General features: G+C 42.5%; 1 protein-coding gene and 1 long non-coding RNA gene across 3 annotated transcripts in view; one reads left to right on the top strand and one right to left on the bottom strand.

The window, feature by feature from the left end:
• LOC146977280 (uncharacterized) overlaps nt 1-23,020 on the bottom strand; it is a 96,422-nt gene that overhangs the window by 63,436 nt on the left and 9,966 nt on the right. The window lies entirely within an intron of this gene.
• On the top strand, nt 12,563-22,005 carry tbx3a (T-box transcription factor 3a). 2 transcript variants are annotated; one of them, XM_085793387.1, is made up of 7 exons: nt 12,563-13,727; nt 14,868-15,150; nt 15,710-15,856; nt 16,956-17,032; nt 17,586-17,743; nt 18,282-18,931; nt 20,042-22,005. In XM_085793387.1, the coding sequence occupies exons 1-7, from the start codon at nt 13,336-13,338 to the stop codon at nt 20,486-20,488; spliced, it is 2,154 nt and encodes a 717-aa protein (XP_085649513.1). In that variant the 5' UTR covers nt 12,563-13,335; the 3' UTR covers nt 20,489-22,005. The 2 variants fall into 2 exon arrangements, with proteins under 2 accessions (XP_085649513.1, XP_085649514.1); XM_085793388.1 differs by having other exon boundaries at nt 14,868-15,135.

Here is a 23,020-nt window from a genome sequence, read left to right on the forward strand (position 1 = left end):
AAACTTCAGCCTATAAACTTCCACTAACAAGAACATTAGGGATTCCACAAGAAGCAGTGGTTGCAAAACATGAACCAATGGGACCATCAAACTCTCGTTTTTGGCCACAGTAAAATGCAAAAAACAAAAAAAACAAAAAATTAAATAAAACAAGGAAGGGACAAAATTGGACAACTAGAAAATTCAGTTACCATGGTTATCTCTCTTGCCATATTTAAATCACAAATGATTTGTTCAAATCAGAATGAATCACATTTGGTAATTTTCTATGGCCGCATTATTGTGTTAGTTTTTTTTTTTTTTTTTTTAGTCTGCAGCAGTGAAAGAAAAAGAGACAGGCAGAGGGGCCTGGCTATTGTCATTCAATGGCTGAGCCACTTTGGAAATCACCGCTCTCGATTTGCTCCTGCTGCCTCCCTCTCTGTATTCCCTTATGGCTGCACTAGATGGGAGGCTTCCTTTTATAATTTCTAAGTTGCACATACACCACCACCACCACCTCCATCCCCCACTCCCCCCCCTCCCCTCTCAGAAAAACATACACATGTCAAAGACTGACTTGCATGATTGAATGAGTCGGTGATAGACGTGAAAAAATGAGCAGGGGTTGGACTTTTTTTTTCTTTTTTTTTTTTAATTTGTCCATTAACTTCCAGTGTACAGCAGGGTGCATTTATATTGATACAACTATTAAACCTTTATTTAAAAATTTCACAACAAAATACAAGTTAGGATCTCCCCCAGGATAATTTACAGCTTCAGATGTCCACATACCCTTATTCAAGCTAAAAGCTTCTCCATTAGCAGAGGGGACTAATAATCATGACCTATGGCTGCTCACTCAGCAAATAATCAATCATGCTTATTCAGAGTGTTTAAAGAGGGATTTTGCTTTGGATTAAATGAAAATAAAGGCAAACCATTGTCTTACATATGGTGGGGCACATTTAAAGCCTGAATTATGTAACGTTCAGGAAACAGCATCTGAATTTGACTATTTTATGGGCTGTTATGCACGTTGTGATGGAATACGGAGGCTTTTGTAAGCTACAGGCCTAATTTGAATAAAATCACTCTGGCCCTGTGACCCAGGCTCATCTAAACACTCTCACACTGTCACACAAAGAGCCACTAAAAGGGGCCCGTGACCCATTTTGTGTCTTGGCCCATATTTCAAGAATAAAGTATTAGACAAACGTTGCTATCAGTGAGTCAGCATCGTCACTGAGAAAGAAGAAAAGAGAAAAAAAAGAGAGAAAAACATCAGAGGAAAAGAGTGCAGTGCGCTGATGTTACACAGATTAGCAACACAAGACAACTGAGCAAACTAGATAACTCTGCATAAAATCCCAGATATTCACGGAAGAGCTAAGCATGTGGATGCTGACAGCCTTTAATTTGCAGGAATCAGGCAGAACCGCCACACTGCCAGCCTAACACCGAGGGAGTTTATTCTCATCAATAGGGCATGAAATTCACTGGCTGACCACTGGACACCCTGCCTGCTTTGTGGCCAACAAAGTGACCAGTGAAGTGATGTGCCAGTATCTGTGAATGTGCGTGCAAGCAGTGTGTGTGTGCGTGCGTGCGTGTGAGACAGAAAGAGAAATAAAGAAAAGGCTGGGTGAGAACATGACAAACATGTGCACAAGTCTGGGATAGAAAAATTGAGGTTGATATTTGTGTGTGCGTCTTGGGTGGGTGTGTGTTTTTACAAGGGTGTGTGTGTGTGTGTGTGTCCTGCAACTCAGGAGGACTTTCAGGGGAAGTTTCTATTTTAACAATTTGAAACTGCTCGCATTTGCTGACAGAGAAATGTTTAATTGTGATGTAGTTCTTTTCCTGTTGAGTATTTTTCCAAACATTTTATCTCTATTGAATCAAAGTTCAGATCCTGATTGCTGTGTTTTTAGAGCAATTGAACGATTGTGCTAGATTATTATTATTTATATATATTTTTTTTTAGAAATTATCAATAATGAATCAGACCTTGAAATTTGACTTTATGGAGGATACTGCGCGCCGCAATAAAAACCCTGCTAACCTGTTGAAACACTGGCTTCAATATCTGCTGTTATCTGCACCAGGTGATGATATGAAGGAGAAAGTACAGACACATCTACCCTTAAAAAGCGCTGTAGAGAATGCTGGAGGACATGACTGAGAATCCAGATCTGTGGGCTGATTGTCACAGGGGTAATGAAGTAAATGATGACAACGTTTCTACTCTAATGTGATGAATGGACTTCACCAGGGTTGAGAGGTTGTGAAGCAGGATCATGCACATGCACCTTTACTCCAGGAAAACGAAGAGTATTTTTGAGGATACCTCCAACATGTTGTAACAACCATACATAGTCATTAGCTAAAGCAGTGTCTCTGATCCTATAGGTGGACAGCCCTCATCAGTTATGGGAAGAAATGCAGCAACAGGTAAAACATGGGTCAAAAAGGAGTTGGTCTAGTCCATGCGTGCGCATCGCTTATTTATGATGAGAGTTAGGTCGTGCAGACATTCCTGTCGTCATTTTCAAATTTTGCCTGGGTAGGATATGAGATATTGTTATAATTTAGCTTTCTAAATGATCAGAGATCAAAGTACATCCTCGGATAAATAAACATCCATGGCTGCCTTCCGCTCATACAAGCTGTCCTGTCGCAGGGCTCAAAAGGAGGAGGTTTGTGGAGAAGTGACTGGGAGTCCTCTCTCCTCGTTACAAATGTCCCTGTGCAGCAGCCTCCCGAACCGGCAGCCAAGACATCAAACGCTTGTCACTATTTACATAGCCGGGAAGTGTCCAGCGTGTGTGTGTGTGTGTGTGTGTGTGTGTAAGCTGCTGGAAAAAAAAAAAAAAAAAAAGGATGACCAAGCAGAGCTGCAACACATGGCCCCGCCGGACGCGTCTTGCCCTTTAGCGTGGAGTTTGTGCGCCAGGCGCCGAGGAGAATAATCTGTTTACAGTGAGCGCGTTGATGGTCATTTTTTATGATGTTGTTTAATCCACAGTGGAGGAGGTAAGGGGGGGTTGAGGGGGGTGGATGGAGTGGGTGGGTGGGCGGGTGGCGGGCTGTCTAGCACCCAGACAAGCTGGCTCCAGTGGCCATCTCTGTATGGCTACAGGCTTCTCTATTTGAGCAGAGAGACAGGTGTAAATCTCTCCCTGCGATCTTTACTCTGCACTCTGCGCGACACTCACCTGAAGGTAAATAAATGGTTTATGGCCGAGCAAATGAACCACCTCTCTCATCTCGTGGGCTTGTGCACAGAGAGAAAACAGCCCCGGGGAAGCTGTCATTGTCATGCACTACTAAGTTGTACAGCGAAAAAAAAAAAGACAACTTAGTTAAACTAAACGTGAAGGTTTAAAGTTTAGTGGGTTAATAATATACTATTTAACAATTCTGGGATTTTAAATCGCACGCTTTATAATGAATGAATCAATTTGTGAGAGATCTTAACACAAGGTTAAGTTTTATACATAAAAAAGGAAGGTTTACAATATTACACACTTTCCCCCCACAATTAAAAACCAGCGTGAAATGTGCAGATTCCTTTATTTGAAATTCTCTGCTTTCACGTATCTGTAACTAAGAGGTGTGAAGACTAGAAAAAATAATAACATCACATTTTGACTTATTATTCATATTTATGGCAAAACACAATATGGCCTGTTCTTACGGCGGAGGTGTCTGTGTGAACACTTGTTGGCGCAATTATTGTTAAGACTTTTTTGATACCCAAAGGTTGTCATGTTGCCACATTGTTATGCGGCACCCCACGTCACACAAAGTGTGTGCGTTTGTAATGACAGAGCGACAGAGAGAGAGTGAGGGGGGGGGAGAGTTTGTGGCGTGTGTGTGTGTGTGTGTGTGTGTGTGTGTGTGTGTGTGTGTGTGTGTGTGTGTGTGTGTGTGTGTGTGTGTGTGTGTGTGTGTGTGTTAGTTGGGGGGGGCGGTGAGCTATTCTACCAAAGTTCTGCAAAGTAGGTCTGTGCCACTCTTGATTAGGGATTGCTCCCAAAAGATGGTTGCAGACATGAGATAATGAGGTCCTGTGATAACGCGGGTCTCCTTTAAGTTTTTCCCATGAATCGAGACTGTCGCCAGTCCACAAAACGACACTGTGCATCGGCACCACGCTACTCACTTCTCATTTGTCGAGCACAAAAGCTGATCCACCCCAAATCCGCGCTAACAAACCAGGGGCCGGGGAGCAAATCATAAAATGTTCAATCATATTCACTTCCCCACTAATTAACTGGAATCCCACCTTATTCTTAAATACAGTGACCAATTAAACTGCCATGTATGCCAAAGGTCTCTGGGGCCACACTCGGTCGCCAGGAACATTTGTGAAGGTCTGCGGCTTCACTATAGGCAATGGATCTTATTAGGTGGATGACCTCAGCGAGGAAAGGTTACAGGCTTTTTCACTGCCCTCGGTTGGAAAACTAAGATGTTTCCTAATCGGATTTTAATTGGTTGGTTGGGTGGTTGGTGCTTGTGTCCTCTCGGTGTGTGCACTGGGATGAATCTGGTGTTTGTATTTCAGCGCGGATCCACACAAACTGAAAAGCATGGGCTGACAGATTATAGTGATACAAGCTGCATTTAGTAATCAGTCCTGTTTTATAAACTTTTACATCAGTGTGGGATATAATGTGTACAACAGGTGTTAAACGCATCCATTACTTTTCAAAAAAAAAAAAAAAAACATTTTTATTTTACAGTTACTTTTAACTGCATCCTCTCGGGGCAGCAAAACCAATGTGGAAATAGCCAGTTTGTCCCACTTTCAAAAGTTACACAAGACTAAAATTAAGTTATAAAGTCGGTCATAACCAAAAATGATCATTAAACGAACTGTGCTCCACTAAAGGAAGCACAGTCGTATGTGTTTTCTCTCCACTGGAAACATGCAGGGGCGACTCTGTGCAACTGTTGCACAGATTCAGTCTCTTTCATGCTTATCGAGGTTCCTGCAGAATCCTATAAGTTAAGCCAACCAGGTTCAGCTTACGTTCAAATACTCTCCATCATTACCCCCCAAAAAATGTCTTTATGCAAAACATCTGTGGGGACTTCAACAAATGAAAGCACAGCTCCTGACCGCATCCTACTTATTTTGATTTTCATGTGGTTTTGGTGTATTGTCTAACTTCGTAAATACGGCCGGTCTCATATTTCAAATGTCACAAGTCTCTGACGACTTGCAATTTGGACATTTAAGAAAAAAAAAAAAAGCAGCAAAGGCAAACAGCTAGTAAAAAAAAAAAAAGAGGGGAAAGGGAAAAAAAGGTGGCTCCAAAGCTGTCTAACTTGAATCACATTTAACTCATAATAGATCTAAAGAAAACGTTTTTTTTTTTTTTATTCCACCTCTGCGGATGTGGCTGAATGCAGACACAAAGATGTTAAAGTGTACGTCGGTGTTGGTGTCCAACCTTATATTCTTTTAAACTGCACCAGGCTTTTCAACTTTTCAAATTTGCTCACACACACACACGCACGCTCAGATCAGGGTGCACCGAGCCAGATAAACCTGTTGACGCACAGCATCACAGAGCAAATCTGTCTCCAGTCTAAACACACAGTTAACATTAATGAAACACATTCTCATTTACGTCTGTGATAGAAATCTCCACTCCTACTTCCAGGGATGGACTGGAAAGATAGAAAATAATGGGAAACTGTGATTTTGTAGCTGATAAATATTGTTTACTCTTAAAATATGCATTTCCACACTTACGTAGTCCTTCTGTAAAATATGACTTATCTCACTGTAACCAGATGCTTGCTAAGCACCATAAACATCCTGTTAAAGCCTCTGTTAATAAAAACAAATCTTTTTTTAAATGCATTTCCAGATAATAATATGGGCTGAGCATGAATATAATTTTTTTCAATCCTTATTTTTTCAGGTTATCTTTGATTCAGTAAAGGAAAACATGCATCTCTCCAAACAACTTCATACGCAGAGGAGTTTTCCACAAACATTTACAAGGCATAATGGCTTCACCAGTTAAGGGATCCATCTATTGCACAGAGAAGCATGTGGGAGACTCAATTGACCGCACTCAACTTTGCCGCCGCTCGAGCTTTGCCGCATACACTTCAAATTGTTGTTCTCGCTACTGACAAAACCGTTAATTCACCCAGAAACTGGAGGTCAAGTTTCAGCAGGAGCACAGAAAAAAAAAAAAAAAAAGTAGCCGACAAACTTACAGGAACATTTGTGTCAGACCGCAAAGGTTTCTACACATAAAGAGCTTCCATGTGCCCTGAGGTCTCCTAAAAAAAATATTCACCGAGCAGCATCATAAACATTTAACACCTGTTGCGTGTGTTTATCTGTGCGCTGGAAAGAAAAGAGAAATCAGAGGACTGTGTTTCAGGACAGGTAAGCAGAGACATGCAATATTTTAAAATATAAGGTTCCCTCCCAAAAAAAGAAAAATTTAAGGAAATGTGTGTTTACCAGAAATAATGTATAGGGTATCTAACAATAGATATATCCTAGCTTTTTTTTGCCAGAATAAAATTTTTAAGTCATGTTTTAAGATGCAAATGCTGAGGAAAAGAAAATCAGATACAAACTGTCTTTTTCTCCATGAGGTCCCCCAAAATTTCTGAACTGACTGAAATCATTATCTACCTCCCAATAAACTACAGTGGGTGTTTTACCACTGCATTAAAAAAAAAAAAAGTTACAAAATATGTAAAAGCAAGTTATCTTCCCCCTACATCTTTGCCGTTTTTATTCTTTGGCAGCTGCTTCAGTTAAACAGAGTTAAACAAAAATCTATAGAGGGATGAGGTTCAGCGAAATCCGCACTTGAAAAGGGTGGATTATGGGCTCAGGCCTGCACACAGCACCTGTGGGGAGTGGCCTGGAGAATCCTTCTCTCAAAAAAAAAACCCAGAAAAACTTATCCCAGCAGGTCTGCAATGAGGTTGAACTGGGAGAAGAAAAAAAAAAAAAAGACAGTCTACCTGAGGCACAAATCCAGAAAGAGCCAGGCTTTACCTTGAGGGGAACTGACACCTAAGTGAGTTTTTACAAGGTCATTTAGGGATGGGGTGCACTGCTGTTTATGTAGCATAACTGCGCTGCAAAATTCCTTAACTGCATTTAAGGAGCTCCCTTGAAGCCACAGCCCTGGCTATGATGTGGTATAGGATCTGTGAGCAGAAGCATGATGCCTGAAACCTCCTTATTTCCTATTGAATGTCCATCATAGTACTCAGCAAGGATTTACTTTTAAAGATTGGTATTGCACTTGATCCATTTACCTCAATCACCACTCCCCGGTAACAAACTGTCTGATTGTGGGGCAGAGGGACATAAAAGACATGTATTCAACCGTCCCGTCAGTGGAAATCAGTGCTGGTTTCTTTTACCCAGCCTTTCAGACTGCATGGCACTTGCTTTTCCGCCTATGGTTTTCCATTTCAAAGCCCTCTGTCTCCATGTAAATACCAAAACACAGTAATCCAATCTGACCCCATTGCAAATTTTCCAGAAACTATTGGGGGGTTGTGGGGTTGACATGAGCCACACACTTATCCCACTTAACCTCTAGAGAGAAGCCACCCTAACCCCTCAGCCCAAGATTCCCCTCGGTGGAGGAATGCACTGCTTTATACCACTCTCCTCTTAAAAGCACTGGGTCTTGAGGTTGGGCTCAATGGCAAAACCTTGTAACTTCGTGAGACTGTAAAGTCAAAGCAGCACAAAGCCCATGCCGATGGTGGTGAAGCTAAATGGGCAGCAGATATCCACATTAGGGCACCTCCCTGCCAATGCACTGTGCAAACCCCAATCCTTTTTTGATTCCAACCCAAAATAGCCCAGAAATTATGCCTCTCATGAACATAGCGGGGACATATTTATATTGTGCTAACTTGATGACAAATAACCTGGGGATTTTTTTCTGTTTCCCATTTACCATTGTTTGCTTTTTAGCATGCAAAACTGGTTTCAGTAAAGGTCCTCAGCACTCAGAATATACGGGGAAAGATGCTTATCTCCCATGTAGAGGAGTGGTGGCACGTAAGGCAAGCTAAAGACTTCTGACACATGGTCCACATCTGAGGCATTCACCACGAGCATCTTGATCACACAGCTTGTAGCTGCAGAGAAAGCCTGACGGCTGTTTATGGGGCTGAGCAGACAAATCCCCTGCATTATGCTCTACAGGTGATGCATGCCACTAGACTGGTTTGTTGTAATGGTGCTGTGTAGCAGTCTACCTTTGAATAGCAGCTGTTCTGCCCTTACTCTATTCTACAGCAACAGGCGATAATGAGCATAGCTTGTTTTACGTGAATAGGAACAATTAAGCAGGTGTTTAGTAGACATCTGGCCTGACGATACAATGCTAATTAATTTATAGACAAAACAGAAACTCTTGTGAATTCTGACCTATATATGACTTTATAAAACGTATGAAATCCTTATATTCAGAATGAGGAGAAATTCACATTTTATGTTACAGTTTCAAGTCTAATTTCCCTTCATTTTATGAATGAATCAGCTTCAAACTTCAAACTGTGCGTCAGATCTCTTACTGCTGTGCTTTTAGCATCAATATTGCCTTATTTAGATAATTGATAAAAAGCTAAACCATGCCACTTTTCACATTTCAGCTGCCTCCTCCTTAACTACGTGGTACTAAGTTAAAGTCATGAGCTTGCGTCACACATCATTGCTGATGAACAACCTCAACCAGGGCAAGCAAGCGTCACCCCGGCCCACTAACCATTTTCCTTGTCAATCTGTAGTCACTGGGCTGCCATCAATAAGCACATCCCCTAATTAACTAAAATTGTTTTTCATCAATACCTATAACTTGCCGGTGCAGGAATTGATGAGAGCAAGGGTTGACTTGACTAAAAATGCCTGACGTGGACAATTCATCAACAGGTTGAGTTTATCATTCCTTCAGCCGATTGACTAAAACATGCGTGTGATTCTGAAAAGTGCATTTTACAATCTGCACCCCTTTGGGGGCAATGTATGGCCTCGGCGGATCAATCCCAGCCCCACCTAAATCTCTGAGGTAAATGGTCCACATTTAGAAAGTCATTACCCTGTCAATTGGACATCTCCCCCTCCACTTTATGTTGAGATGCCCATAATGAAGTTTGGAGTCATTATAGTAGTTGAATATACTAATCTTGTGATGTTTCCTTTCCCTATCATGTCGTGTTAGGGCTGATGACTCTCACCAGACAATCTCCTCCATTCAGGAGCGGTGCCACCAAGTCTGTCCTTGCTTATCATTAACAATCTGCAAATAAACAGGACAGCATACATTACATCACTTGCAGCTCCATGATCAATTCCAGGAATGTCTTTGAAGCTTTGCTTAATGAACCTCCACAGTACGGCTGTTGTGTGTAGTCAGGGCATTGAGGCTTCATAACCCATGACCTTAATGCAGTTTTCCTTCATTGATAATATTGGAAAGTTAGTAAAAAAAAAAAAAAGAGAGAGAGAGAGGGAAATACTAATAAGAATATTCAATAAAAACACAGCTGCAGCTGCAGTTGGAATTAATGTCACTGCGAAACCCTGTGAAAGGAGCTGCTTTTGCACTTAAATGCTAAAATATCTTACAGCACGTCCTTTGATTCCAACTCTTGGAAATTGTGTTGACTGTACTGCATGATGATTTAACACATCAGACAGGTTTAAAACACAAGCTGCCCCCCTCCCTCCTGTACTGTCAGAAGTCACCCACCCACGTGGAGTAAGAAATTTTAGAGCCTGTCCAGTCAAATATACTGCCCCTTTTGATTTTGATATGCATGATCTCTGTAGATGTATAAAAGGGAAGCGCTGACAAAGTTGGCTTCATCAATCAGTAGTGTCAGCTCAGACCTTTTTATAGCCTCTTGGAGTCCCTGAGAGCCCTAACCCTGTAAAAGTTTATATAGCGTATTGACCATTCTCTACTTGCTTAGCTAATGAAGCCAGCCTGGCCACATAGACTGAAAGGCTGCCGCCGTGTCAACACTGCTTCCTATTTGATGACACCTTCCGCTAAATTGAAATGTGCTGCTAATGGGGGCGAGTGTTTAAAGAAGAATAAGCCCCAGTAATTGACACAGACCTGACCTCAGTCACACAAAGAGGGCGGAAGGCCCCCACGTATAGGCTGGGTAGAAAAGAAGCACCTTTTCGTTTTGGGGAAGCTTACACATGTAAAAGGTTTAGCTACCAGGCAGTCAGTCACATGCTGCTGCTGCTGTGGCTTATCAACAGCTATCACATTTGTTTTCTCTGGCAAATCAATAACATGCAACACATAAGCTGAATATCCTTGTGCATTTGCCCTGGGGGATATATGCATGCAGACCACTCCACTTTACACACATATTGACACACACACACACACACACACACACACACAAAAATATACGGGTGTTAGAGGGGCAGTTTCCTAAGACAACACGTTGTCATCCATCCAAGATGAAGCCAGTGCCGAGGCAGATACAACTCACACCATGATAGACAACAACAGAGCTACAATCAGCAAACCACAGCAGTGGTTTCTCAATAACAAGCTACTTGCATGCAAGAGCATTGAAGTAAATGCTGCCAAAGTCTCACAACATGAGCCCAGAGGCATCAACTGACTATTTCAACTTCCAGGATTCATAAATAAAAACATTTCCCTGATCAGTGAGCAACAAGCCATTAACGATTTTTTTGTTGCTGTTGTTTTTTTAATATCACAAATATCAGAGGTGTAGCCTAGATTTGCATTTTAACCACTTTTCAACCAGTGAGAAAAAAGAAAAGAAAAAAAGATCATGTCAGGCCTACAGCTTTTTTTGGACGCCCCTCAAGGACTTTGAGATCCTCCACCACCTCTGGTCCCCGCCTGGACCGAGGGAGACAGACAATTGACTGAGAATTGATGGTCAATGTTTATCCAATGTGGCTGACCGGCCTCGGCTCTCTAGTTTACTTGTGAATTTGTGGTTAAATAGCATTCGAGGGAGTCTGCGTTTGTGTTTTGCAGTGAAGCAATATTTTTTCAGCCAATAGCGAGCCACTGCAAACTCCCACAGTGTTTTAGCTTTTAAGTATGCCTATAACGTCGGTGCGCTTTATTATATGAATAAACGGATTCACCTTAATATTGCAGCGACTGACTGTAGCCCAGATCTGCAGGGGGCTCAGTGTTATGAGAGAAATAAGAAAATTGAGGATGACATCTGTAGTCTTCATGGAACTGAAATCGCATGCTCAGATAGAAGTATTTTTTTAAAAAACCAACAAAAAAAAAGCCTTGTATTATCAATAACACCTACTGTATTTGTCGCAGCGTGTGCAACTGTCACTCTGTAGACTCAGACTGAAATTGAATTGTTTCCCAGAGGCAGTTATAGTGCCGGGAAAGCGTGCTATATTTAACAACACAAGTGACTGGTATGAGTCAAAACACAGACGTTTTGATAAAATAATTGATAATCATAATTTGGTTTTCAAAGCGCCAGTGAACGCATCCTCGTGGACTCGGCGCGTCTGATGGTGATGTGTGATGATAAGGCTTTAATTCGAGTTTAGGCTATAAAACGCTTAAAAAGAAAAATATCCTTCAGTGCAGCTGAGGGTTTGTCCAAAAGGCTTCATCAGCTCTTCAACTTTCATCAGCTCTACTACATCTCCTCCACACAATATTCACAACAGACCTCACTCCACACTGGCTCCAATGCAAATTAAAGCAGGAGAGGAGAAGAGCTGAAGAGTGGACTGGCTGTATCCGCCTGAATATCCAACATGACAAGAAAATTCATAAACGCACCTTAGGATCCAAAAGCATTCTGAATGACATTCAGCGTAATGACAGGCTGTAAATACCACAATAAACAATTAAAGGGCGTTTCGGTGGCTTCATAACATTGTTATTATCATTACATGAACTTATCATCGAGCGCCTCATCCCGTCATCCGGTCAGATTTTTCTGAGCTATGATTTCAAAGGAGGATGTTACAGGAAATGTTCTCGGTTGCCTGTCGGCGGTGGGGAGAAAATAAGAAAAATACAACAAAGCGCGAGTTGAGCACTTTAATCGGAGGATAAATATTATTATAAATGGTTAAAAAATGTATTCGCAATATTCAAAAGTGTGAATATACGAGTGTGCTACATGGGACAAGAGGAGGAGGAGGAGGAGGAGGAAGTCAACAGCTCCCGACAGATCACAACCCATCTCGCCGACAGAGCGAGCCGGTTCCCCGGCTTGGCTCGGCTGCGTCCTGCTCTCTCTGCCCCCTCTCGCTGGGGCTCACAGACCCACGGAGAGCGCAACTTCTCTAACGATGTTGACATATTCACACAACACTGACTCAGGCAGGGTGGTGTTTCACGGCAAAGCCCTTTTGAGTTTCCAAACACCTTTTTATAAGTCTGAAGTCTTGTCCCCTCCACCCGACCTGTCAAAACCACGCCTACGCAGCCACACAATTGGTCCGAAAGCGTCAAAGAGCCAATCAAAGGGAGCGCTGCTACTCGTAACATGCGGCACATCCATACAGTATGAAGCCCTATGGGCCACAGAGGCGCTAGGAAAATCACGGAGCTGGGACCTTACCACCTCTCTCTCTCGCTCTCTCTCTCTCTCCCACTCTCTCTCTCCCTCTCTCTCTCTCTCTCTGGCCGTCAGCGGACTCCTTTCTCTGCACACGTCTTTCTCTGAAATGTGTGTGTGCGCGAAAGGGAGAGGAGGAATAAAGTGTGTGTGTGCGTGTGAGGGTGCATGTCCGGAGCAAGTAAAGGCAGGGGGATTATTCGGCGCTATCGAAATATTTCAACACGTCGCCCTCGCTGCAGGACTGAAGCCAATAAGAAGGAACGCATTTTAACAGGAATGCCGATATTGTAAACAGCGAGCAGAAGAGAAAGAATGCGCTGCAGTCAATTAAGTGACTCACCCGAGTTGGTTTAATTCGACTAATGTCCGCAAGCCAGCGAGACACAGAGAGGTGTCCAATGCGCGTCAACTTCTGAAGAAAATCGCTCTCGCAGCACTCCTGAAGATTAATGGAGAACGTTTTCACATTTCCCTGCGCAGAGTTTTGATCTAAATTCAGCAAAAGGACTGTAGAGGTTTCCCAGTGACCTGTGAAAGAAAAGTGGATGCTTATTTCTACAGAGTTGAAGGAGGAATTTCCAAAGCTTCCCACATTTATTTTTTCCTCTTCTTCTTTTTTTATTTTGTCTTCAGTCGCTCCTCTCGTGCGCAGGCTTCTCTGTTGTTAGACATATATTGTTCCAACATCCAAACGCACAGTCGTCTACATTTGTTGCCTGCACTTGGATGAACTTCCTGATGAGAGACCCAGTCATACAGGGATCAAGTATGGCATATCATCCGTTTATACCTCACCGGGGTCCGGAATTTGCCATGAGTGCAATGCTGGGTCACCAGCCTCCTTTCTTCCCGGCCCTGGCTCTCCCTCCCAGCGGCTCCCTCTCTCTGCCGGGCGCCCTGGGAAAGCCGATCATGGACCAGCTAATGGGAGCCGCGGAGACCGGCCTCCACTTCTCCTCGCTGGGACACCAAGCTGCGGCCGCCCACCTCAGGCCTCTCAAGACTCTGGAGCCTGAGGAGGAGGTGGAGGACGACCCCAAAGTTCACCTGGAAGCCAAGGAGCTTTGGGAACTCTTCCACAAGAGAGGCACCGAGATGGTGATCACAAAATCCGGAAGGTGAACAAGATTTTTGTTGTTGTGTTCATCCCTAAATTATCACACATAGTATCCAATACGCAGGAGCCAGTTGTTCATATTGATAGATACAAATAGTCTTTTTTTTCCTTACACATATATGCCACATGGAGTTAGTTATATCTCCTCAGTTCATCTGGATAACATCTTTATTTCCTGCAATGCTCTCGAGCATTGCTGTTAGTTTAATTTGAATGAGTTGAACTTCCACTGCAGCATAATTGTCCAACAACTGTCACGCATGTGTGACTTTTATTGCACGATGATATGCTTGCACTGCGACATAAAAACATGTCTTTAAAATTATCTGTAGCCTGGACCTATATTTTTTAGCTTGATGGGGGAAAAAATAGATGAAGCTGTGAGTTTCTGTAGAGTTCACACAGGCTGCAAAAGCCAGAGCACGACTATTACCTGGAAAAGAAGGGGAATCAGAAGTTATGACTCCTGTTATTTTGTAAAATATTATTAATAATAATAATTTAAAAAACAGGGTTGTGTTGTTAATATGTAGCCTCAGATTACAGCAGCACCTTCGTGATTTTTTATGCAAATGTCCTGATATACAAATGTGTGTTGCTGAGGTTTTTGTGTGTTAATTTTCATGCCGACCCCGGTTTGTCCAAACTTCACGTTTGACGGGTTAAATCCATCTGAGAGTGTGGAGCTGTGACTAAATTATTTTCGTCATCACCACAGTGACAGTACACAAAGATGGCTGCTGTGTGTGTGTTATAGAAAGTGTGTGTGTGCGTAAGAGTGTGTGTGTATGTGTGTGTATAGGCCTTCAAGGCATTAAAACAACAAGGCACCATCTATACAGCTTTAACTTGTTGTCTTATATCCTAATTGAGGATGCAGCACATTTCTGTAGTTTACTCAAATTCTTCTGCGCGGAACAGTTCACACACACACACACTCACACACACTCTTCGGCTGACTTATCTCCAGGAGACAAATGAACAACAGGTTATTTGGCTGCATCAGTGAACTTAACACGCTTTTAAGATCGTATTAAGATTAGAAATATTTTTCCATACGTCTAAAAAGAATATGAAGTGTTTGCTGAGTGTTGGATCTGCCACAACAGCAGTGCTCATCATGTGTTGTCCTTTGTCACAGGCGGATGTTCCCTCCGTTCAAAGTGAGGTGCACCGGTCTGGACAAGAAGGCCAAATACATTCTCTTGATGGATATAGTTGCAGCCGACGACTGCAGGTACAAATTTCACAACTCCCGCTGGATGGTGGCGGGGAAGGCCGACCCCGAAATGCCAAAGAGGATGTACATTCACCCGGACAGTCCGGCTACTGGTGAACAGTGGATGTCAAAAGTCGTCAATTTTCACAAACTCAAGCTGACAAACAACATCTCCGACAAGCATGGATTTGTAAGTTCAACTCATGTATGTCAATTTTCCTATTTATCAAATTTTAATACACACACGTTCATTATTTTTTTTAATGTGCAATTTATTTTTATTTTATAATAGGCTGCCCCCTGTGATTTGAGATTTATTTAGGCTATTAATTTACTATTATCATTATTATTATTACAACAGACTTAACCTAGTCAAGTGATCACTACAAAAAATTTAAAAATGACAAATGTCATTATTGTTGGATTTTGGTTTATTTTAAAAAGTAGCAATTATCTGTATTATAGGCTATATCCTTATATCCAGCAATAGTTTGTTGATCTGATTAAATATTCCCCACAAAATCCTCCGCAGGATTTTTAAAATAAGCCTAAATTTTTTTTTTGAAAAATACAGAATTATTTACCAGATTCAATTCCCCCTGTTTGGACTTGTGATTAATAATTCAAGTTGACATTTTAAGAAAATGCCTGATGCACGCGGGTATATCCTGCATAACAACGATCACACATCAGTGTAATATAAATATTGTGTCAATATATATATATTTTAAACTTTTTTTTCTTCTTTGTGCTTGTGTGTGCAGACCATTCTTAACTCGATGCACAAATATCAGCCTCGATTTCACATTGTGAGAGCCAACGACATCCTCAAACTCCCGTACAGTACCTTCAGGACTTATGTTTTTCCTGAAACGGATTTCATTGCCGTGACCGCTTATCAAAATGACAAGGTAAGGACGATTACTGCCCACAGGCTTAAACCATGGATGTTGACTGTATCCATATTTATTTATATAAATACATAAACACACATACAGCTCGTGTTTCCAGTGTCCCGTCAGACCTGCTCCCCTCTCTGTCTTTCATGCTCTGCGCCATTTTGTTGTTATAAAATATGAAAGATGTCATATTTGTTTGAGCCTGCGAGAGTGGTGTATCATGGTGTGTGTGGAGAGTGTGAGTGTGTGTGTGTGTGAGAGAGGGAGAGAGAGAGAGACACGATGTTTGGGTGGGGGGTGAGGAGGGGCTGACGTTGCGACTGAGTGCCATATTCACCAGCTTGTGGTATGAAATTAATAATTCTGAGGAATGTTATACAGGTTACATTTAATCACGTGGAAAGGATTTGGCACAGATCCAGACTCCCTCTCTCTCTCTCTCTCGTGTGTGTGTGTGTGTGTGTGTGTGTGTGTGTGTGTGTGTGTGTGTGTGTGTGTGTGTGTGTGTGTGTAAAGCTAAAAGGGTTAGGGGGTTGAGAAATGAGGAAAAGAAGAGGGGCAACATTGTGCGGTTGAGTGGAGAAAGAGAAAAGGAGGGGGGGGGGGCATTTTTGTGTCAGACTCCGCTGCGTGGTAACATTTTATTCTCTGTAAGACATAAAAATAATGAAAATCATCTTCTCAGCTCTTTGATACGATGGCACCACCTCCCCCCGCACACACACACACACCCTCTCCACCCATGAGCAGTGGTGAGAGGGGAGAGGAAGTGGTGTGGGAGTGAAGTTTTCCAAAAAAGTTTATCCCTAAACAAAAAAGAAAGGGAAGAAAAAAGAAACCTAGCATATTTCCACTCTCTTAGAAAAAGAAAAACGTGCCAAAACGAGGCCTCGTGGCGTGCGCACCCTGTGTTTTGTGTGTCGTTTATATGTAAAACCATGTTACTGCTCTAGCTTCAGCCTGTTCAGACAGTAACACTCATGTAGTGTAAACCTGCAGAAACTAGTCCCAGCTCTCGCTTTACCTGTACCTGTTAAAAGATACAGTGTATGAGAGCTCGTGCAGCAAAAGAGAAAACTCAGTTCTTATTGTTCCTAATTTTTTTTTCCAGATAACCCAGTTGAAAATTGACCATAATCCATTTGCCAAAGGATTCCGTGACACGGGCAATGGGAGGCGAGAAAAGAGGTAAAAACATGTGAAAAAAAAATTACAGTAAAAAAAAAAATGAAAAAGATGTTGTGATTGTGATAAATAAATAAAAGTTTAAATGTTTTTAAGATTTATATAAGCAGACAAAGCGATCAGTGTGGATTAATCTGCAGGGAGTCTGGCTTTAATCAAATGCTCTTATAGGCTGGACAATTAAAGCAGCACTGTTGGTATGGAAGAGATTTTACTGCCACTTTTACTTTCTGATTAATAATTCAAAATTACATTTTGCAAGATATGTTACGTTTAAAAGTAAAAAATAAATATTAGTCTAAACCTGGGCAGTGGGTAATGTGCCATGCCAAGATAGACGCAGATATATGGGCCTGATACAGTCAATGGCTCTGTAATGGATTTCATATCCTAACCTGTAGATAAGGTGAGTGCTGCAGTCAGGAGCTCCATCGTTTCAGCTCCGCAGCCTTTTATATAAACAAGCCTCAGTGCCACCATTCATCCCGCTGGAGATATTGTTTCTGACCCGAGAGCTGTGACCACCACCTATAATAACCTGAGTACTCCCGCACAGGAAACAGCTGGCTCTGCAATCCATGCGTTCATACGAGGAGCAGCAGAAAAAGGAGAACGGGGCTTCAGACGACTCCTCTGGAGAGCAGGCTTCCTTTAAGTGCTTCGGCCAGGCCTCGTCCCCTGCCGTGTCTACCGTGGGCCCCCCACACCTGAAAGGTAGGCTGACGGACCCCACAGTCAGTCACACAGGCCGCGTGTGCAAAGTCGTAAAATTACTATTGTGGCAAGTATTTTTACGAGGCAGCCTATGTGTAATGGTCAGAATGAGAGTCAAGTTTATGAATGTTAAAGTAGTTACAGCCAATGAACAGCTTAATAGCTGATCAACCCCACTCAGTCCATGCACAGAGGGCAAATTGACAGTAGTGACTTATGGATATTAAATAAAAGATTATGAAAAGTTAATATTCTCATTAAGTGATAACATAATCATCTGTCCAGGCCCAAAATATCAGTCAGGTACTATTCTTTTGGGGGAAAATCATCATACTGGAAACAATAGGAAATGTACGTTATTTGATTTCTTGTCAGTGACTCAGCTCATAGTGGCCAGTATCAGTGTCCTGCAGGTCTCTTTCCTCTCCACCTGTGGGAGCCAGCTGAAACATGGCTGATAATGGAAGTTATTGTCGTCGTGATTCACCAATGTGCAGAAAGACAACTGATGTTCTCCTCCTACTACTACTTGTTGCAGATTTCTGCGACAGCGATGAGGACAGCGACGATGAGAGCAAAGATGGACACATCAAAGACGGTCCGGACTCCAGCAAGATTTCCACGACTACGGAGGACGGGAAGGATCATGAGGCGAGCCCGGCTAAAGGGCACAACTTCAGTAACAGTGACTCTAGCAGCAGGAACCGCGACGGCGGCCCTAGGACTGAGAAAAGCCAGGCAGACTCGCGGCAGAGCCCCATCACCGTCATCTCCAGCACCACCCGCTCTGGAGAAGAGCTCAAGAGCCCGAGCCTGCAGGAGCAGCCCAAAACGGACGAGTGCAGATCGATAAGCAAGGACAGTTTCATGCCTTTGACCGTTCAGACTGACAGCAGCGCGCACATAGGCCACAGCCACTTGCATAATTTTGGATTTCCAACAGGTCTCACAGGACAACAGTTTTTCAATCACTTAGGGAGCGCGCATCCGTTTCTCTTGCACCCCAGTCAGTTCAACATGGGAGGTGCATTCTCAAACATGGCCGCAGGCATGGGACCCCTATTGGCAGCTGTGTCCACGGCAGGGGTGAACACCATGGACACAACGAGCATGGCATCATCGGCGCAAAGCTTGACGGGAGCACCAGGCCTGCCTTTTCATCTGCAGCAACATGTCTTGGCATCACAGGTAAAACCTGTTTTCTTGAGCTTAGGCCTAACACGCAGCTTTGAAAAACACGTTGGGTTACACAGTGGACTGTGCTACTAATGGGGGCCTATGTGCCAAAATTGAGTGCGCCTATCCTATGTCTGGTATAGAAATGCCTTTAATGCTCACCTCATGTGCTTTATTTGTAGTTTTAAACATACCTGCGTGGAAGAAAGGGAGAGTGTGCGTTTGTTTATCTTGTGTTAGAGCCAAATGGGCCAGCCTTCAGAGCGAAGTTGGACAGAAATATTTTTGGCTGACTAAGCCATTAGGAGAACTCCTTATGTTACCTTTCTCTTCCACCTTGGCATTGTTGTTCCACATATCAGCCTCACTCGTTAAGGAAAACAGACAGGGAGACAGAGACCACCTCGCAACAGCTCGAGGTGTCAGGCTGCATTTTTTTTTGATTCGAGCTCATTAAGAGTGTTTTAGAGCCACAATGGCGAGTATTAAAATGCCTCATTGGCTCAGAGAGGGAAACAACATTATGTTTTAATAGACAACAAATTTGTCTTTTTCCATTTATTGTTTTTTTTTTAAAACAAGTGTTGCAGCTGCAGCGTCTCTTGTTTGATTGCAGCATATTAGGATGTTTTATTTGCAATGCAAATTCTTGAACAAGCACCAAAGCCGTTTACATGGCGGGTGGTAAAAGTTTTGCTGCAGAATATTTTTGTTAAGAACCAGATTTGAAAAGAAGAAGAAAAAAAAACTGTGTGAACATAGGCATTTGAAGACAGGACAGGCTGAGAGTGGATCGCCCAATTGTCAGACAGTGCCTTTAGCTTTGTAACGATGCATTACTAACTTTATTATGTATGACAAAAATCTACACTGAAGAGAGTGAAAGTGAAGCACAAAAAATACCCCGAGCACTTTGAAGCTTTTACGCATTTGTTCCACAACGCAGGGGTTTTTTGGGGGTAAGACAGTTCACCACCGTGCGTAAACGCAACATTTCTCTGCTTTTTCTGTGTGTTTATTCACTGCGCACCGAGCTGTCTGAGCTGTGTGATAGTACCAGGTGTCTAAACGCCAACGCTGAAGCTCTCACACTCACTTTCTGCTACCTTTTCTCCACCACAGGGCATCGCCATGTCTCCGTTTGGCAGTTTGTTCCCCTACCCCTACACGTACATGGCAGCAGCCGCGGCGGCCTCGTCCGCTGCGTCCTCGTCAGTGCACCGGCACCCCTTCCTGAACGCGGTGCGCCCCCGACTCAGGTACAACCCTTACTCCCTCCCCATGACGGTACCGGACAGCACGCTGCTCACCAGCGCCATGCCCTCCATGGCCGGCAGCGGCACCGAGCTGAAGGGGGACGGCGTCGTCCCGGCGAGCCCGGTGTCAGCTGTCACCCTGGATTCAACATCGGAGGTGACCAGCCACTCGTCCACCATATCCTCCGGCTCGGTTTCCATGTCCCCAAAAACTTGCACGGAGAAGGACGCCGCCAACGAGCTGCAGAGCATCCAGCGCCTGGTCAGTGGACTGGACTCTAATCAGGACAGGCCACGGAGCGGGTCCCCCTAGGAGCCCCCCCCCTCCCTTTTCTTCAAAACACACACACACACATACAGTACACACACACACACACACACACACACACACACACACCACCTGCTTCTCGTTTCGTTGTTGTCATGAAAAGTGTTGAGGAAGACATTAACAATAGGGAGATACTCTTGTAGATTCATGCAGGTTTTAAAAAAGAAAAAACAAAAAAAACAAAAAACATGAACTGTTGGACGTTTTAGTTTCTGAAATGCACTTTGGTTAATACACATCTGATATGTATATGTTTTTCTTTATTTTTTCCTCTTTTATTTTTTGTTAAATTAAACAACACTTTTATCCTGTCATTTGAATACCGTACAAGTATTGAAACTGAAAAAGTTGGCATGGGTGTGACTTAACAGATTTAGGAGAAGTTGCTGCTGTGTCCTGTCTCCTAACTTTTATTGTACACGCGGAGAAATGTCTTTTAATATGCACTCTGAATTGATTTGACTTATTTGACTTCACTACCGTTTCATCTACCTTTCGAAGAGAGAGAGAAAAAAAAGGACTGCTGTATTTTTGTTCTCTACACTATCAATTGATAGGTCGGCCAAATGTTGCATGCCCTCCCTAAAACCCCAACGAATGTTATTTCAACACTAAAATTTGAAACGAAAAGTGTGGGAAACAATCTTATTTTGATTAATTAAACACTCCCTTTAATTTGGTTATCATTTTTTAAGTAAAAAAAAAAAAAAAGTATTTGTTTTTCTTCATGCCATTTGAAAATCTGAATAGGACTGGTGCTCTGGGACAGATCCGTGGCCCAAGCATGCGCAATTTAGCCCAAATGTCCAACAGGCAAAGGGAAGCAGAAATTTAAAGTACATACTTAAAAAAAAATTGAAAGGTAGTATTGATTATAGGTGTACATAGGGATATATAAAATATTTATGTAATTATTTCATATTGTTATTGCGTGTAAATACAACGGAGTAGTTTGTTTCTAGGGATCTGTTCTTAATTTATTGTCGATATACCTGTGTAAAGATAGTTTGTGGGCTATTATCCTTTTGTTGCCATCTGCATTTATACCCCCCTCCCTCTCTTAAAATATGGACTTTACTCCTCCCCCAAATATCCACTGATAGTTATTCACACTCATGTGCCATTGTATTTTCACTTGTTGTCCCCGTGTGTGAAGTGCTACTGTTTAAAACGAATGAAAAAGCGACAACGCACTGCACCAATGGCTTGAAAAAGATTCTTATTTTCCTCTTTTCTTTCTGTTGTTTTTTTTTATTTTTATGAAAAGCAAAGAGGTGTCGTTGAAGTGTGACAAAGTGGACTATTTTTTCTGTTATTATAATGAAAAAAAATAGGCCTACAGTTGCGAACCTGATCATAAAAGTGCCGCATAATCGAAAAAAATATGAAGGTTTCTTTTGTGTTTCTTAAGTTGTCAGTGGGTTATGTTGTATTGGAGTTATGTCTAGTTTACAACATCAACATCGTGTTCTTGAAAGTTTCAATAAAATGTTGAAATGCCATTTTTTTTGTTTCAGTTGTGTCCCTCGCTTGATCCTTGTTATAGACGAGAGCCAACCCCCAAAACGGCCACTTTGACCAATCTCGCTGAGTTGATTTAAGGCCCACAGTAAACGAGGCTAACCCTGCATCTTGTAAAAAAAAAAAAGAAGAAAATAACATGCTCTAACCAGCAATGTCTGCAGTTTGTTTGCCTGGAGGTGAGAGAAGTCTCTTTGCCCACTTGGGCCTGTACTCCACTTCTGTAAACCCATGTGGAGAGATGTGTGTCCATGTGAAAGACCCCCATAGACCTTCTCTAGCCCAGAGCCTGTACCTGAGACCCCTACCTTGATAAGAGCCAATAAGCGTGCTAAAGGCTTAAAAAAAAACATTTATTTAGTGGGTACCTCTTATATAATGACACAGTGATTTCAACTGGGACGAAAAACCCTTACATTTATTTTGAAGTTATTACTAAGAAGAAACCAGCCTACATAAGCCTGGATAAGATCATGCTTTTTTAAATGTGATTTTTTTTGGTAATCATGTTGACCAAATAGTAAGTTGATGTCTCGAAATGTGATTATTCCCCTTGTGTGTCACTTTTTTTAAGCTTTCAAAACCCGACGGGACTTCATCGTCTCCTGTAAAAGTGCGCGACTCCGCCGCCACAGACAGAAAGAGGGAGAGAAATCTGGAAAGGCTATGTCATCCGTTGATTACCCTCTCTATTGCACTCCGAGTCATGAGTTTATCAACAGCATATCTTTATTTGTATATTGTCTGGTTAATGTGTAGCAGGCCTGGCGCTGGGGAGTAGGTGTAAACATGACACATGCTGTCTCAATTGCTCTGTCTTATTGCTCACCTGGCGCCTTCGATGGTTCATATCTTACATTTTATTGCACGGAAGGCGACAATGCGTCTGTAATCGGACCGAGGGAAGACGCCCCCAAGCGGTTACTGCCCCGGTTTTATTAACCGGCCCGGCCAAACAAAAAGCAAATGGACAAAAAAAAAAAAAAAATCCATGGG

This window comes from Trachurus japonicus, chromosome 12, assembly GCF_045865225.1.
Source record: "Trachurus japonicus isolate A0001 chromosome 12, Traja_1.0".
Classification (NCBI taxonomy): domain Eukaryota; kingdom Metazoa; phylum Chordata; class Actinopteri; order Carangiformes; family Carangidae; genus Trachurus; species Trachurus japonicus.

Coding starts and splice junctions, on each gene's coding strand:
- tbx3a (XM_085793387.1), top strand. CDS start 13,336: ATGAACTTCCTGATGAGAGACCCAGTCATACAGGGATCAAGTATGGCA. Junction 17,033..17,585: donor AATGGGAGGCGAGAAAAGAG/GTAAAAACATGT, acceptor ACTCCCGCACAG/GAAACAGCTGGCTCTGCAAT. Junction 18,932..20,041: donor AACATGTCTTGGCATCACAG/GTAAAACCTGTT, acceptor TCTCCACCACAG/GGCATCGCCATGTCTCCGTT.